We start from the raw sequence: 15,832 nt of genomic DNA, 5'->3' as shown, positions 1-15,832 counted from the left end.
GTAAATGTCTCGCCCAACGCCTTCACCTTTTAAAACATTGCTCGTAGGTTCGTCAAGCTAGCTAGCACCTGAACAAGAGGGCATTGAAAACAACAGCTACTTTGTTTTCACAAAGTGACAAATTTTTGCACATACAGGTCCTGTTGAATCAGGATGATGAACTCGACGTGCAGTTTGGTAGAGGTTGGGAGTTATTTGTGCAAGCTCACAATCTCAAACCGGGCAACTCTGTTCTGTTTAATTACGAAGGCAAGTACAGTATTTTCCGTGAAAATATTTCGCTCCGACGGATGCTGCGCTTGGTGCGATTGCAGTGACCTGGATGTTGCTCCAAGGTGTCTTGTGCAGGACCTGTCAGCTCATTGCTTGTGCTAGGTAATGACAGCTTATGGATTGCATAGCTAGTTACTGCACGCATAGCATAAAGCTCTCTGTACTTTGTTTTTGTGTGGTGCGGCAGTAACATATACTACATTAACGACAAACTAGACAAGAGGACCTGGACATATATCTTCGGAGCTTGCTGTGCCACCACAGTGTTCATCCCTTCGTTCCACAACTACAGGATATGGTGCGTCTTGGACTAACCATCCCTTCGAAGGGATTGTTAAAAGATCATCAATTCCTAATGAAATAGATGTAGCAGTGACTTGCTGGAAACCCAAAATTTTTACTTGATCCAGAATATGTGATGTATATGTCATTCCTAAATGATCGATTAACCTGCTAATAAGTCGTTTCATAGTAGTTCCATTTATCACTTTATTGTGAAAGACCAGCTCAGTCCGTTCTGCCATAAGTACCTCTTCTCTTATATTTCTTCTGCTAAGTAGGATTCGACAATGGACCCAAGTGATACTACTATCTCAGATACTTATTATCTCAGATACTTATGATTCCAGCCAGATCATTTCGTTTAAGACTTGAAGTTTGAATTCCTTTCTTCAATCATTGATAAGAACTAATAATTCAAGTTTCAATCAAATTAGTCATTTTGACTGACTGTTTTTAGGTAGATGATAAGTAAAAAAGCAGTCAGTCCTTCTTGGGCCTAGTCATGACTACCTACACAGGATATATAAGGATCCTCCAGCAAACTACGTCATCTTGACATCTCGTAGAAGTCGAGCAGCCATTGATCCTAGTCTTCTGACCTCCCAGTCATCAAGAACCTTCTCAGATTCTGATTTCACAATCTTTTCACTAGTGGTCTGATCGTGAACATCTTCTGCTTCATGATTTTGATCGTCTCCATCGCTTGTGCGACAAGACTCCGGAACCTGGCTTGCCCCAGTGTGGCGGTATCTGGATTGATCTTTCACTTCCATTATGAAGAGCTGAATACTTGGATGTTGATACTTGCTATCCATCTGCATACAAGAGAAATCATGGTATTAGTAGCTGAAAAATATAACATACAAGTTTGACGTTTGAAGAAGAATTTATCTAGAAAGAGGAGTTTTCAAGAAAAAATAATGAATTGGGTCAACATCAAAGTAGAATATCTGGCAATCCTGAACAAGTAACAATCAAAATAATGACCGGTATTTGATTCGTTAAAACATGTCAATACAAATGGCACCAGTAGTTATAACATCAGAAAGCTTCCCCAGCAATATTACTTTGAGGTTTTCACGAGCTAGGCTTTCACAGGAGAAACCCGTGAGGCTTTCTCAAGCTGGTTCCTGCATTTATTTTTCTAATTCCCCTCGATTCCTGCTATGAACGGTGTTGACTGGCACCCTTCACTGACACAGCTTGTTCCAGCCGAGAAGTGAACCCCCAGTGTAGACGAGATTTCAATATTTCAATCTAGGTTAAATATCGGGTTGCTGGTTCTAACGGAGATAAACACTAAATAGGAGCTCTATTTTCTGATCCTAATAGAAATGGTCAACAATTAACAGACAAAATCAAAGTTTAAGGTTGTCAAACACCAGACTCACATCCTAGTTACATCTAGGGTTCAGACTAGTGATGCAATAAACAAAATGCAACCTTAGGGTAAGTAATAGAAAGGAAAAAAGGCATTTAATGGATGTCATCAGTTAATCAAATCAAGAGGCAAAAGAAATGCTTACACACCTTTGCCTTTGGGATCGTTTTCACTATGAAATTTTCTTTCCACATATCCATCATCCTATCATGAACTGTCGTGGAACGGATCTCATAACCTAACTAAATGAGTAGCAAATAGTCTCATTTCTATGCCATGTGTAACTTGATATTAATGAAATCTTAAAAGCAAAAGTACCAGTGTAACTGTCCTTGGTCCTGACAAAGCCAAAATAGTCTGCAGTAAGGGCTCCAGCAAATGCTCTGTGTATACCTTAAACCAGCGAATAGAACATGGAAAACAAACGATTTTAAGAAATTAAAGATACATTTTCAAATCAAGCAAAATATGCACAAAAGTTCTCAACCATATTTAGATTTATGGTTTTCATATGCTAATACAAGTGAAGAAAACTTTTCCTTTTGCCTCAAAGTTCACCTCCTCTTTTTTTCCCAGAGTTTCAAAATTATCAAAATACCCTTTAGAGTTTTCAGCTATTGTCATTTCACCTTGTCAATTAACCTAACAAAATAATGATGTGCCAGAAACATACCTTGTGTGTGCCACGTCACTTGTGTCAAGTAAATTTTAAAATGAGTCACTTTTGCATCAAATCAATTAATGATATTGATAATTAGACATGCTTTCAGTACAGTTCAAGTATTACTAGTTATAACTAACATGGGTTTTGCCTAAACTGAGTTATTAACCTGGGTAGCATCTAAAATTATCAAGTACAACACATGAATTATATATATGATACACCAAATAATGGTGGAAAAAGGTCATCATACTCTTTCAGGTTAATCGAGAGCTTCAAATTTAATTAAATCACGAAGGAGAAGCAATCCTTACTACACTAAAGCCAGCTCTATTGGCAGCATCCCTGCAAAAGACTGAACAATCAAAGGTCTAAGAAGGGTGAATACACTAAACCTACAGAGTTCTTCAAACTGTTTTTCTGATATTCAGTAACTATAGCATTGGATTCATTTTACTGTTAAAGTCTCTAAGCTATCATAAACTTGTTAGGGGAGAAAACCACTTTTATTCAACGTCCTTAATCAATACACAAATTGGCTTTATATAGCCTTACAAAGAGATAAAATTTCAAAAAGCAATCCACATATAACGTGGTAAAGTCAAACTAGATCCTAATTAATAGGCTTTATTGTAGTTGAAAACTTCAACTATTATCCTAACAATCCCTTCCCTAAACTGATGACAGTCAGGCTTTCAGTTTAGTTGCGGTACCACACATACACCCATTGATTCACGCAGCTTCAAGAACACATCCAGCTTGAGTGGTTTTGTCATAATATCTGCAACTTGATCTTGTGTGACACAATGCTTTAGCTCAACAATTCCATCTCTGGTCAAATCACGTAAGAAATGAAACCTTACATCAATATGTTTGCTACATCCATGCATGACTGGATTCTTGGAGAGCTTAATGGTAGAGCTGCTGTCACATAACACAGTGATACACTTGCCTTGAAAGTGACCGAGCTTCTCCAATACTCTCCTCATCCAAACCCCTTGACAAGCGCAAGAGGCAGCTGCCACAAATTCTGCTTCAGTAGTGGACAAAGCAACTACGGGTTGTTTTTTGGAAGACCATGACACAGCCCCTCCACTGAGCAGAAACACATAACCAGAAGTGCTTTTCCTGTCATTTGTATCTCCTGCATAATCACTATCTGTATATGTCGTTAACTCTCCATTACCCTCTTTTTGGTAGAAGACTCCCAAATCCACAGTTCCTTTCAAGTATCTTAGTACCCTTTTTGCAGCTTGCAAATATAACTCCGTTGGACTTGCTATAAATCTGCTGATGAGAGACACCACATACATCAAATCTGGTCTAGTAACAGTTAGATACATAAGACTTCCAACTAATTGTTTGTACATGGTAGCATTCACTTTGGATCCTTCTTCATCCTTCGTAAGTTTAACGCCAGGAATAATGGGATTTTTCACACTGTAACTCTTCTCCATACCAAATTTCTCCAAAACATCTTTTGCATACTTTCTTTGGCTAATATAGATGCCTTCAGAATTTCGTAGCACCTCCACACCGAGAAAATATTTCATCTTTCCCAAATCAGTCATATCAAATTCTAGTTTCATAGAGTTCTTGAATTTAACAAACATACTTTCATCATTGCCAGTAAAAATTAAATCATCAACATATATGCTAACAATCAGAATTTTACCTTCATCTCCCAATTTGATGAATAATGTATGTTCACAATTGCATCTTTCAAACCCTTCTTTGACAAAATATGCTTCAATCCTGTTGTACCATGCTCGAGGAGCTTGTTTAAGGCCATATAATGCCTTTTTCAACTTGTACACCTTATACTCTTCGTCTTTCTTCTCATAGCCCTACGGATGCTCAATAAATATTGCTTCATTTAGTTCTCCATGCAAAAAAGCGCTTTTGACATCAAGCTGGTATAAGCTCCAACTATTTCGAGCTGCTAAAGCAATTATCATTCGAATCTTATCCCACCTGGCCACATGCGCAAATACCACAGTATAATCTATGCCATGTTGTTGAGTATACCCTTTTGCCACCAACCGGGCCTTGCATTTGTCAACCTCGCCATTTGTGTTGAGTTTAGTTTTGTAAACCCACTTTACTCCGATATTTTTCATTCCTTTAGGCAAATCTGTCAACTCCCAAGTCCCATTTCTTTCAATTGCTTCTATCTCCAAATCCATTGCAGCTTTCCATTTGGAACTCTGAATAGCTTCTTCAAAGGTAGTTGGATCTGAGGTGGAGGTAAACAGAACCAAATTGTTGTGCTCAACATCTTCTTCAGAGAATTCTTCCCCAGTTACATAATCTTCCATCCAAAATGGTTTTCTTCTCTGCCTTCTTTTTGGAGAATTCTTTCCAAGTGATTCACTTGAAGATAAACTGACCTCTCCTTCTTCTTCAGCTGCTACCTCTTCATATTCTTCTTCACTTTGATCATGTGTACTTTCTGCATTACTTCCTCCCTGCACGAGTATATCAAGTCCTGCTTCTTTATTATTTTGTCTCCATTCCCAACCTTCAGTTTCTTCAAAAATCACATCTCTACTTACAATTATTGTCTTGGATGCTGGATCATATAGTCTATATGCTTTAGATTCTTCACTCATGCCTAGCAACACGCACCGAAGACTCTTATCATCTAGTTTTTTTCTCTTACTGTCTGATATATGAACATGACCAATGCATCCAAAAACCCGAAAGTATTCAACATTTGGTTTGACACCACTCCAAGCCCCTCCACTGAGCAGACACAGCCCCTCCACTGAGCAGAAACACATAACCAGAAGTGCTTTTCCTGTCATTTGTATCTCCTGCATAATCACTATCTATATATGTCGTTAACTCTCCATTACCCTCTTTTTGGTAGAAGACTCCCAAATCCACAGTTCCTTTCAAGTATCTTAGTACCCTTTTTGCAACTTGCAAATGTAACTCCGTTGGACTTGCCATAAATCTGCTGATGAGAGACACCACATACATCAAATCTGGTCTAGTAACAGTTAGATACATAAGACTTCCAACTAATTGTTTGTACATGGTAGCATTCACTTTGGATCCTTCTTCATCCTTCGTAAGTTTAACGCCAGGAATAATGGGATTTTTCACACTGTTACTCTTCTCCATACCAAATTTCTCCAAAACATCTTTTGCATACTTTCTTTGGCTAATATAGATGCCTTCAAAATTTTGTAGCACCTCCACACCGAGAAAATATTTCATCTTTCCCAAATCAGTCATATCAAATTCAAGTTTCATAGAGTTCTTGAATTTAACAAACATACTTTCATCATTGCCAGTAAAAATTAAATCATCAACATATACGCTAACAATCAGAATTTTACCTTCATCTCCCAATTTGATGAATAATGTATGTTCACAATTGCATCTTTCAAACCCTTCTTTGACAAAATATGCTTCAATCCTGCTGTACCATGCTCGAGGAGCTTGTTTAAGGCCATATAATGCCTTTTTCAACTTGTACACCTTATACTCTTCGCCTTTCTTCTCATAGCCCTGCGGTTGCTCAATAAATATTGTTTCATTTAGTTCTCCATGCAAAAAAGCGCTTTTGACATCAAGCTGGTATAAGCTCCAACTATTTCGAGCTGCTAAAGCAATTATCATTCGAATCTTATCCCACCTGGCCACATGCGCAAATACCTCAGTATAATCTATGTCATGCTGTTGAGTATACCCTTTTGCCACCAACCGGGCCTTGCATTTGTCAACCTCGCCATTTGTGTTGAGTTTAGTTTTGTAAACCCACTTTACTCCGATCTTTTTCATTCCTTTAGGCAAATCTGTCAACTCCCAAGTCTCATTTCTTTCAATTGCTTCTATCTCCAAATCCATTGCAGCTTTCCATTTGGAACTCTGAATAGCTTCTTCAAAGGTAGTTGGATCTGAGGTGGAGGTAAACAGAACCAAATTGTTGTGCTCAACATCTTCTTCAGAGAATTCTTCCCCAGTTACATAATCTTCCATCCAAAATGGTTTTCTTCTCTGCCTTCTTTCTGGAGAATTCTTTCCAAGTGATTCACTTGAAGATAAACTGACCTCTCCTTCTTCTTCAGCTGCTACCTCTTCATATTCTTCTTCACTTTGATCATGTGTACTTTCTGCATTACTTCCTCCCTGCACGAGTATATCAAGTCCTGCTTCTTTATTATTTTGTCTCCATTCCCAACCTTCAGTTTCTTCAAAAATCACATCTCTGCTTACAATTATTGTCTTGGATGCTGGATCATATAGTCTATATGCTTTAGATTCTTCACTCATGCCTAGCAACACGCACCGAAGACTCTTATCATCTAGTTTTTTTCTCTTACTGTCTGATATATGAACATGACCAATGCATCCAAAAACCCGAAAGTATTCAACATTTGGTTTGACACCACTCCAAGCCCCTCCACTGAGCAGAGACACAACCCCTCCACTGAGCAGAAACACATAACCAGAAGTGCTTTTCCTGTCATTTGTATCTCCTGCATAATCACTATCCGTATATGCCGTTAACTCTCCATTACCCTCTTTTTGGTAGAAGACTCCCAAATCCACAGTTCCTTTCAAGTATCTTAGTACCCTTTTTGCAACTTGCAAATGTAACTCCGTTGGACTTGCCATAAATCTGCTGATGAGAGACACCACATACATCAAATCTGGTCTAGTAACAGTTAGATACATAAGACTGCCAACTAATTGTTTGTACATGGTAGCATTCACTTTGGATCCTTCTTCATCCTTCGTAAGTTTAACGCCAGGAATAATGGGATTTTTCACACTGTTACTCTTCTCCATACCAAATTTCTCCAAAACATCTTTTGCATACTTTCTTTGGCTAATATAGATGCCTTCAGAATTTTGTAGCACCTCCACACCGAGAAAATATTTCATCTTTCCCAAATCAGTCATATCAAATTCTAGTTTCATAGAGTTCTTGAATTTAACAAACATACTTTCATCATTGCCAGTAAAAATTAAATCATCAACATATACGCCAACAATCAGAATTTTACCTTCATCTCCCAATTTGATGAATAATGTATGTTCACAATTGCATCTTTCAAACCCTTCTTTGACAAAATATGCTTCAATCCTGTTGTACCATGCTCGAGGAGCTTGTTTAAGGCCATATAATGCCTTTTTCAACTTGTACACCTTATACTCTTCGCCTTTCTTCTCATAGCCCTACGGATGCTCAATAAATATTGCTTCATTTAGTTCTCCATGCAAAAAAGCGCTTTTGACATCAAGCTGGTATAAGCTCCAACTATTTCGAGCTGCTAAAGCAATTATCATTCGAATCTTATCCCACCTGGCCACATGCGCAAATACCACAGTATAATCTATGCCATGCTGTTGAGTATACCCTTTTGCCACCAACCGGGCCTTGCATTTGTCAACCTCGCCATTTGTGTTGAGTTTAGTTTTGTAAACCCACTTTACTCCGATCTTTTTCATTCCTTTAGGCAAATCTGTCAACTCCCAAGTCCCATTTCTTTCAATTGCTTCTATCTCCAAATCCATTGCAGCTTTCCATTTCGAACTCTGAATAGCTTCTTCAAAGGTAGTTGGATCTGAGGTGGAGGTAAACAGAACCAAATTGTTGTGCTCAACATCTTCTTCAGAGAATTCTTCCCCAGTTACATAATCTTCCATCCAAAATGGTTTTCTTCTTTGCCTTCTTTCTGGAGAATTCTTTCCAAGTGACTCACTTGAAGATAAACTGACCTCTCCTTCTTCTTCAGCTGCTACCTCTTCATATTCTTCTTCACTTTGATCATGTGTACTTTCTGCATTACTTCCTCCCTGTACGAGTATATCAAGTCCTGCTTCTTTATTATTTTGTCTCCATTCCCAACCTTCAGTTTCTTCAAAAATCACATCTCTGCTTACAATTATTGTCTTGGATGCTGGATCATATAGTCTATATGCTTTAGATTCTTCACTCATGCCTAGCAACACGCACCGAAGACTCTTATCATCTAGTTTTTTTCTCTTACTGTCTGATATATGAACATGACCAACGCATCCAAAAATACGAAAGTATTCAACATTTGGTTTGACACCACTCCAAGCCCCTCCACTGAGCAGAGACACAGCCCCTCCACTGAGCAGAAACACATAACCAGAAGTGCTTTTCCTGTCATTTGTATCTCCTGCATAATCACTATCTGTATATGCCGTTAACTCTCCATTACCCTCTTTTTGGTAGAAGACTCTCAAATCCACAGTTCCTTTCAAGTATCTTAGTACCCTTTTTGCAACTTGCAAATGTAACTCCGTTGGACTTGCCATAAATCTGCTGATGAGAGACACCACATACATCAAATCTGGTCTAGTAACAGTTAGATACATAAGACTGCCAACTAATTGTTTGTACATGGTAGCATTCACTTTGGATCCTTCTTCATCCTTCGTAAGTTTAACACCAGGAATAATGGGATTTTTCACACGGTTACTCTTCTCCATACCAAATTTCTCCAAAACATCTTTTGCATACTTTCTTTGGCTAATATAGATGCCTTCAAAATTTTGTAGCACCTCCACACCGAGAAAATATTTCATCTTTCCCAAATCAGTCATATCAAATTCAAGTTTCATAGAGTTCTTGAATTTAACAAACATACTTTCATCATTGCCAGTAAAAATTAAATCATCAACATATACGCTAACAATCAGAATTTTACCTTCATCTCCCAATTTGATGAATAATGTATGTTCACAATTGCATCTTTCAAACCCTTCTTTGACAAAATATGCTTCAATCCTGCTGTACCATGCTCGAGGAGCTTGTTTAAGGCCATATAATGTCTTTTTCAACTTGTACACCTTATACTCTTCGCCTTTCTTCTCATAGCCCTGAGGTTGCTCAATAAATATTGCTTCATTTAGTTCTCCATGCAAAAAAGCGCTTTTGACATCAAGCTGGTATAAGCTCCAACTATTTCGAGCTGCTAAAGCAATTATCAGTTGAATCTTATCCCACCTGGCCACAAGCGCAAATACCTCAGTATAATCTATGCCATGTTGTTGAGTATACCCTTTTGCCACCAACCGGGCCTTGCATTTGTCAACCTCGCCATTTGCGTTGAGTTTAGTTTTGTAAACCCACTTTACTCCGATCGTTTTCATTCCTTTAGGCAAATCTGTCAACTCCCAAGTCCCATTTCTTTCAATTGCTTCTATCTCCAAATCCATTGCAGCTTTCCATTTGGAACTCTGAATAGCTTCTTCAAAAGTAGTTGGATCTGAGGTGGAGGTAAACAGAACCAAATTGTTGTGCTCAACATCTTCTTTAGAGAATTCTTCCCCATTTACATAATCTTCCATCCAAAATGATTTTCTTCTCTACCTTCTTTCTGGAGAATTCTTTCCAGGTGACTCACTTGAAGATAAACTGACCTCTCCTTCTTCTTCAGCTGCTACCTCTTCATATTCTTCTTCACTTTGATCATGTGTACTTTCTGCATTACTTCCTCCCTGCACGAGTATATCAAGTCCTGCTTCTTTATTATTTTGTCTCCATTCCCAACCTTCAGTTTCTTCAAAAATCACATCTCTGCTTACAATTATTGTCTTGGATGTTGGATCATATAGTCTATATGCTTTAGATTCTTCACTCATGCCTAGCAACACGCACCGAAGACTCTTATCATCTAGTTTTTTTTTCTTACTGTCTGATATATGAACATGACCAATGCATCCAAAAACCCGAAAGTATTCAACATTTGATTTGACACCACTCCAAGCCTCTTCAGGTGTCATATCTTTTACTGCCAATGTAGGACTTCTATTGAGTACATGAACTGCCCAATTTGCTGCTTCTAGCCAAAAAGTCTTTGGAACTTGCTTCTCCAATAACATACTTCTAACCATATTCATGATTGTCCTATTTTTGCGTTCGGCTACTCCATTTTGTTGGGGAGTGTAGGCTGTTGTGAGTTGCCTATTGATACCATTAGTCTTGAGAAAGGAATTGAACTCATTAGAGGTAAACTCTCCACCTCTATCTGTGCGCAGACAACGAATAAAAGCTCTTGTCTCTTTCTCAACAAGGGATTTATAATTCTTGAATATAGTGAAAGCTTCAGATTTTTCAGCAAGAAAATATATCCACGCTTTACGACTAAAATCATCAATAAAACTTATAAAATACCTCTTCTTACTATTGGAAGCAGGTTTGATGGGTCCACATATGTCAGCATGAACCAACTGCAATCTTTGTGATGCTCTCCACAAACTCTTTTTTGGAATTGCATTCCTATGTTGCTTTCCTATCATGCAATCAGTGCAAATTTTGGATGATACCTTCAATTGTGGCAACCCTCTCACCATTTGCTTGTATTCCAACGTTCTCAAACCCTTGAAACTTAGATGCCCATATCTGCAGTGCCAAAGGTGAGTATGGTCTTCAAGAGTTGTTTGGAAACAGGTGGGTAATTTCGGTAGAATTTTTACAGGTAGTATAAACATTTTGTTTGCAGACATTGCTATTTGCATAATAAGCCCTTTCTCTGGATGATAGATTTTGCATACTCCATATTGTATCAAAATAGATACACCCTTTTCTTGCAATTGTCCAATACTTAACAAGTTATTTTTCAACTCAGTATATAGAAAACATCGGTAATTACCTGAGTAACTCCAACAATTTGCAGCCTGATGTTACCCTTTCCCAATACATCCATTGTGGAGTTATTCCCGAGCTTCATAGAAATCTGAAATTCTTCATCAAGATCCGAGAACCACTCCTTGTGTGCACACATATGATTAGAGCACCCTGAGTCAAGGAACCAGACATCTTCATCTTTTCGCATTGCTTGATTAAGCTTGATATATGACATCAGCAATAATTCTTCTTTCTCTTCCAACTCTGCATAGTTCGCTTCTTTCTCCCATTTAGGACACTCATACCGAAAGTGCCCTAATTGATGACACTTATAACACTCAATCATTGCTTTATTGTATGCTTGCCTACCTCTCCCTTTGGCTTTGCCTCTCCCTCTTCCTGCATCTTCACCAATTTTATAGTAGGTCACCTTCAATGCTTGCTCATCGTTTCCATGTCTGTTAATTCTCTGCTCATGTACCAATAAGCTGCTTTGCAACTCATCAAGAGTTAAAGTGTCTAAGTTATTAGATTCTTCAATGGAACAAACAACATAATCGAACCTGGAGGTCATTGATCGTAAGATCTTTTCAATAATCACTACTTGTTGCATGGTTTCACCATGAATCTTCATCTTGTTTGCTATAGTAAGAGTTCGAGCGAAGTATGCATCAACACTCTCACCCTCTTGCATATGTAGAATCTCAAACTCCTTCCTAAGTGCTTGGAGTTGTGCCCTTTTGACTCTTGTGGAACCTTGATACTTCTGCTTCATAGAGTCCCAAATGTGTTTGGCAGTGTCTTTGTTGAGAATTGTTTCCATAATAGTTCGATCAATAGCTTGGAATAGATAATTCTTGACCTTCAAGTCTTTTAGCTTCTGGTCTGCAAATAATTTTTCTTGCGCTTCAGTATACTCCACTCCTTTTTATGCAACAGAGATTCCTGTTTCCACCAAACTCCAATATTCTTTTGAGCGTAGGAAATTTTCCATAAACATAGACCAATGATCATAATGTCCATCAAACTTAGGAATTGTAGGTGGAACAAAATTATTAGTCATCCTTCAAGAAACTTGGCGCCGGTCAATTTCGAGGTTGCTGGGAATTTCGCCGTAAGTTGCCTAGATGCTGCTGAAGTTCCTCTTGAGACCGTCGAGTTCGATGCTTCCTTTAGTGAACTCTCCTTCTTTGCTCGAACTCCAGGCAGCGACACCACTCGGATTCCCTTCGCCCTTCGTCCTACTCGAGCTTGACAACCAAGAACAGCGAGCCCAAAGAACTACTTTCCCTGCTCGTGAGAAAGAAAGAAACTTCGAAGGAAGAGGCGCTCTACCTAGGACTTTGCTCTGATACCAGATGTTAGGGGAGAAAACCACTTTTATTCAACGTCCTTAATCAATACACGAATTGGCTTTATATAGCCTTACAAAAAGATAAAATTTCAAAAAGCAATCCACATATAACGTGGTAAAGTCAAACTAGATCCTAATTAATAGGCTTTATTGTAGTTGAAAACTTCAACTATTATCCTAACAAAACTCACGTTTAATAAACCACCTTCAACTGCAAAAATAACTTAGAAAATTGTTAAGTGAAAAAGGGAGAAATTGGAATTGCGGTCTTAATTCTACATGCTTCATGAAAGAATCTATTTTGCATGGAACAGAGTCAATTGAACTTACCACATCGGTTCCAAGAATGAAATCAAAAGGAGGTTCAACAGCTCTGATATGATCTTCGTTTCCCCAGTCCAGCTCTACAACTGTAATGCAACCAAACGATGCAGAACCTGTAAAGAGGAATGAAACTTCAACAATCCAGTGATAAGAAAAACAACTTAAATTTACCCTAGAGAAGCAAAGTGTCAATTTCTAGCTAACTTCTGGAAGCAACAAACATAAGTTCTCAAAATAATGAAGTCCATAGCAAGTTGTTTTCAACATAATTAGTCAATTCATAGCGTGCATCTTCCTGAAGGGGCAATTCAGTATAATATCCTTGTTTAATCTTAAATCCAAAATCAAGATGATTGATGAAATGAACTGGTCATGCAAATTCACAAGAACATACATGTTAGCTAGTTGATTCAAGACCTTCGGAAAAAATCATGACTAGCAGTTTTTATTTATTTATTTTGCTTTTGGCTAGCCTGATATAACCTTGGCTGTTCTAAGGAGAAGAAGCAAACATTGCTCGAAAAGCACCTAATTTCAGCACATGGATTTCACCCATTTGGTCATATACCCATTTGATCAAAGTATGTACATTTTGTGCAGGTTTCCAAGGTGCCACCCAAAAAAAAAAAAGAATAAGGTCACATTCCAAGCAAAATCATGATCAGGGGGGTGTAGCTGAAAAAGTTGACAAAGACTAAGTATAACTCAAACAAAAAGAGTTAAAACAAAACAAATGAAAAAATCCTTTCAACAAGAAGATTTAATAAAGAATAAACAAACAAATTTGATAAACTTGGACAATTGGTTGGGCATGGATTATGTACAGAAATAAGGGCAAGTAACGGCATAAGAAACAAGATTATCCCCATGTATGTTATGTACCTCCTATAAACCATGTGTATGTGAATCGTGCATCACAAAGGTTATGCATCACACGATATGGATAAAAACAAAGGGAGAGTTATGCGAGTGCTACATATATATATAAAAATTCAAATAAGACCTGAATCAGGATTTGCTTGAGTAATCCAAGAAGAGTTGCGCTCCACATTCCTCATCAGCAATGGTAACACCTCAGTTTGGTCAGTTGATGTTACATCGCACCCTAACAATGCCATTCCTAAAGCATATACCATTTAGAAGTGATCTATTTGTACAAGGAAAAATATACCAAAAACATACCAATTTGATCTACAAACTTACCAAGTCCAGCTAAGCCACAACCAGCTCCAAGTTCAATGACACGTTTTCCTTTTAATTTTGATGGGCAAAACCTTCCTTTACGACAATTTTTTTCCTGATTCCAGGAGTCACTGGATCAGTAAAGAACATAATTTATCTTGTAATTTTTCTTCAAATGGATACTGTATCAAATCTGTGAGAAGCATTTATAGATGTACAAGAGATATCCAACATTTACATCTACACAAGAAACAAGATTATCCTGGGCATGGTATTAAGTAAATTTGGATATTGGTACATTAGAAATTGCTTATAGCTTTTTGTGATACCAAAAGGTCTACAATGAAATAGGCATCAAAAGAATTTTAGGATTTAGCTGCTGTTCTCCTTATATGAAATTACACGGTACATACACTTATGAAAGCTGGCAACAGTAGAAAACAATAACAAAAAAGTTAGCACTAAATACTAAGGATGAAAAATATATATAGTAACAATTAAAGAGACGAACATAACATAGAGCTAATATTAATTTACCAAAAATTTGACAAACACCATTGAAGCATCCCAAACTGTGGTACCCAAATGCTTTGAATTGGGATCCTGAGAACATAATAGATTATTATATTTCATTATGTCAAAGAATGGAAGCAATATGTAATGTAATGTATAACTCTAGGTAAGTTATGTATCAACAAACATAAGACAGAGCCATAGCTTCCAGGACATAAGAAAACTAAGTTCTCATTTCTCAATATTTCTGGAAAGCAAGAATCACCTATACTGTAGCTTTATTCATTTGTTAATACCAAATGGAGTAAACATGGCAAAGTTAAATGTGTCACGGCAAAGGTGCAAATTTAGATTACAGGTTTACATGCTTCTGCAAAAAAATCATCAACAAGTTAAAATTATTCAATAAAATCATACGTTGTCCGTGCATCACATTCAGTACCTGTGATAAATGCAGACGATGACCTAAGACTTCAAGTGTCACAGCTGAAGTGCTAGGCGAATTCAACCTGATAGCGAACAGAGATCACTTGAATTACTGAAGCAAACAATGAACCAAGCACCAGGGGTTGAACCATAATACAAAGTTAATATGAAGTTTATTTGCTTATGAACGGATAACAAATAACTCTGATGTCACATTACTCTTCTCACCCAACAATGCGCCTCCTTTGTGGTGATTATTTAGGATTGACTTATAACTTTTTATTCCAACTATCGCATATTCTCCAACATGAACATAAGAATCAAATTTAAGACGGCGATTGAACATGTAATGACAGGAAAAATACGTCCCTTCTACATAGTCCTCGACCTAAAAACATAAAATATCACAAATCTCTGTGAACTTCAAGCTAACTTCAAGGACAGAAACAAAACATAGTTATGCCCAGACACACACAAACGATCAGTTAAGCATCGATCCCTGGAAAGCCAAAAAGGCAACTAAAGAATATTAACGTACAAGTACGATTCGATCAATATTCTGATAAAAATACTGGCAATAAAGAAGTAAGATTACCGATCGTCTTCCATCGGAGCGGATCCGCCGCGAGCTCGAACACAAACGCGGCTAAACGGATTACCTAGGTTTTATTCGAACCACGATGATTACTCGTGATATCTAGTTTTGATTTACGTAGCTGGGCCGGGCCGGGCGGGGCCGGGCCGGGCCATATTGGATCTGGTCCCTGACCAATTTTAGGGCCTAAAATTAATTACGTTTCCGTGATCATCCACACATTG

General features: G+C 37.8%; 1 protein-coding gene across 1 annotated transcript; it reads right to left on the bottom strand.

The window, feature by feature from the left end:
- Positions 1–887: 887 nt before the first annotated feature.
- LOC141818056 (uncharacterized) lies at positions 888–15,677 on the bottom strand. Its single transcript, XM_074705646.1, has 9 exons — positions 15,609–15,677; positions 15,030–15,096; positions 14,612–14,677; positions 14,096–14,189; positions 13,896–14,012; positions 12,899–13,005; positions 2,255–2,329; positions 2,086–2,178; positions 888–1,370 (listed from the first exon to the last, which is right to left on the bottom strand). The coding sequence occupies exons 1-9, from the start codon at positions 15,620–15,622 to the stop codon at positions 1,098–1,100; spliced, it is 906 nt and encodes a 301-aa protein (XP_074561747.1). The 5' UTR covers positions 15,623–15,677; the 3' UTR covers positions 888–1,097.
- Between the last annotated feature and the right edge of the window lie 155 nt (positions 15,678–15,832).

This window comes from Curcuma longa, unplaced genomic scaffold, assembly GCF_044706935.1.
Source record: "Curcuma longa cultivar G26 ecotype Majalengka, Jawa Barat unplaced genomic scaffold, ITB_CL_G26_1.1 contig_23106, whole genome shotgun sequence".
NCBI classification, from domain to species: domain Eukaryota; kingdom Viridiplantae; phylum Streptophyta; class Magnoliopsida; order Zingiberales; family Zingiberaceae; genus Curcuma; species Curcuma longa.
This window is presented reverse-complemented; position numbering and strand designations above follow the sequence as displayed.

Excerpts from the sequence above, each read along its gene's own strand:
- LOC141818056 (XM_074705646.1), bottom strand. Across the intron at positions 13,006-13,895 it reads TCAAGCAAATCCTGATTCAG|GTTCTGCATCGTTTGGTTGC; the intron begins GTCTTATTTGAA and ends TCCTCTTTACAG. Across the intron at positions 2,330-12,898 it reads TCATTCTTGGAACCGATGTG|GTATACACAGAGCATTTGCT; the intron begins GTAAGTTCAATT and ends CGCTGGTTTAAG.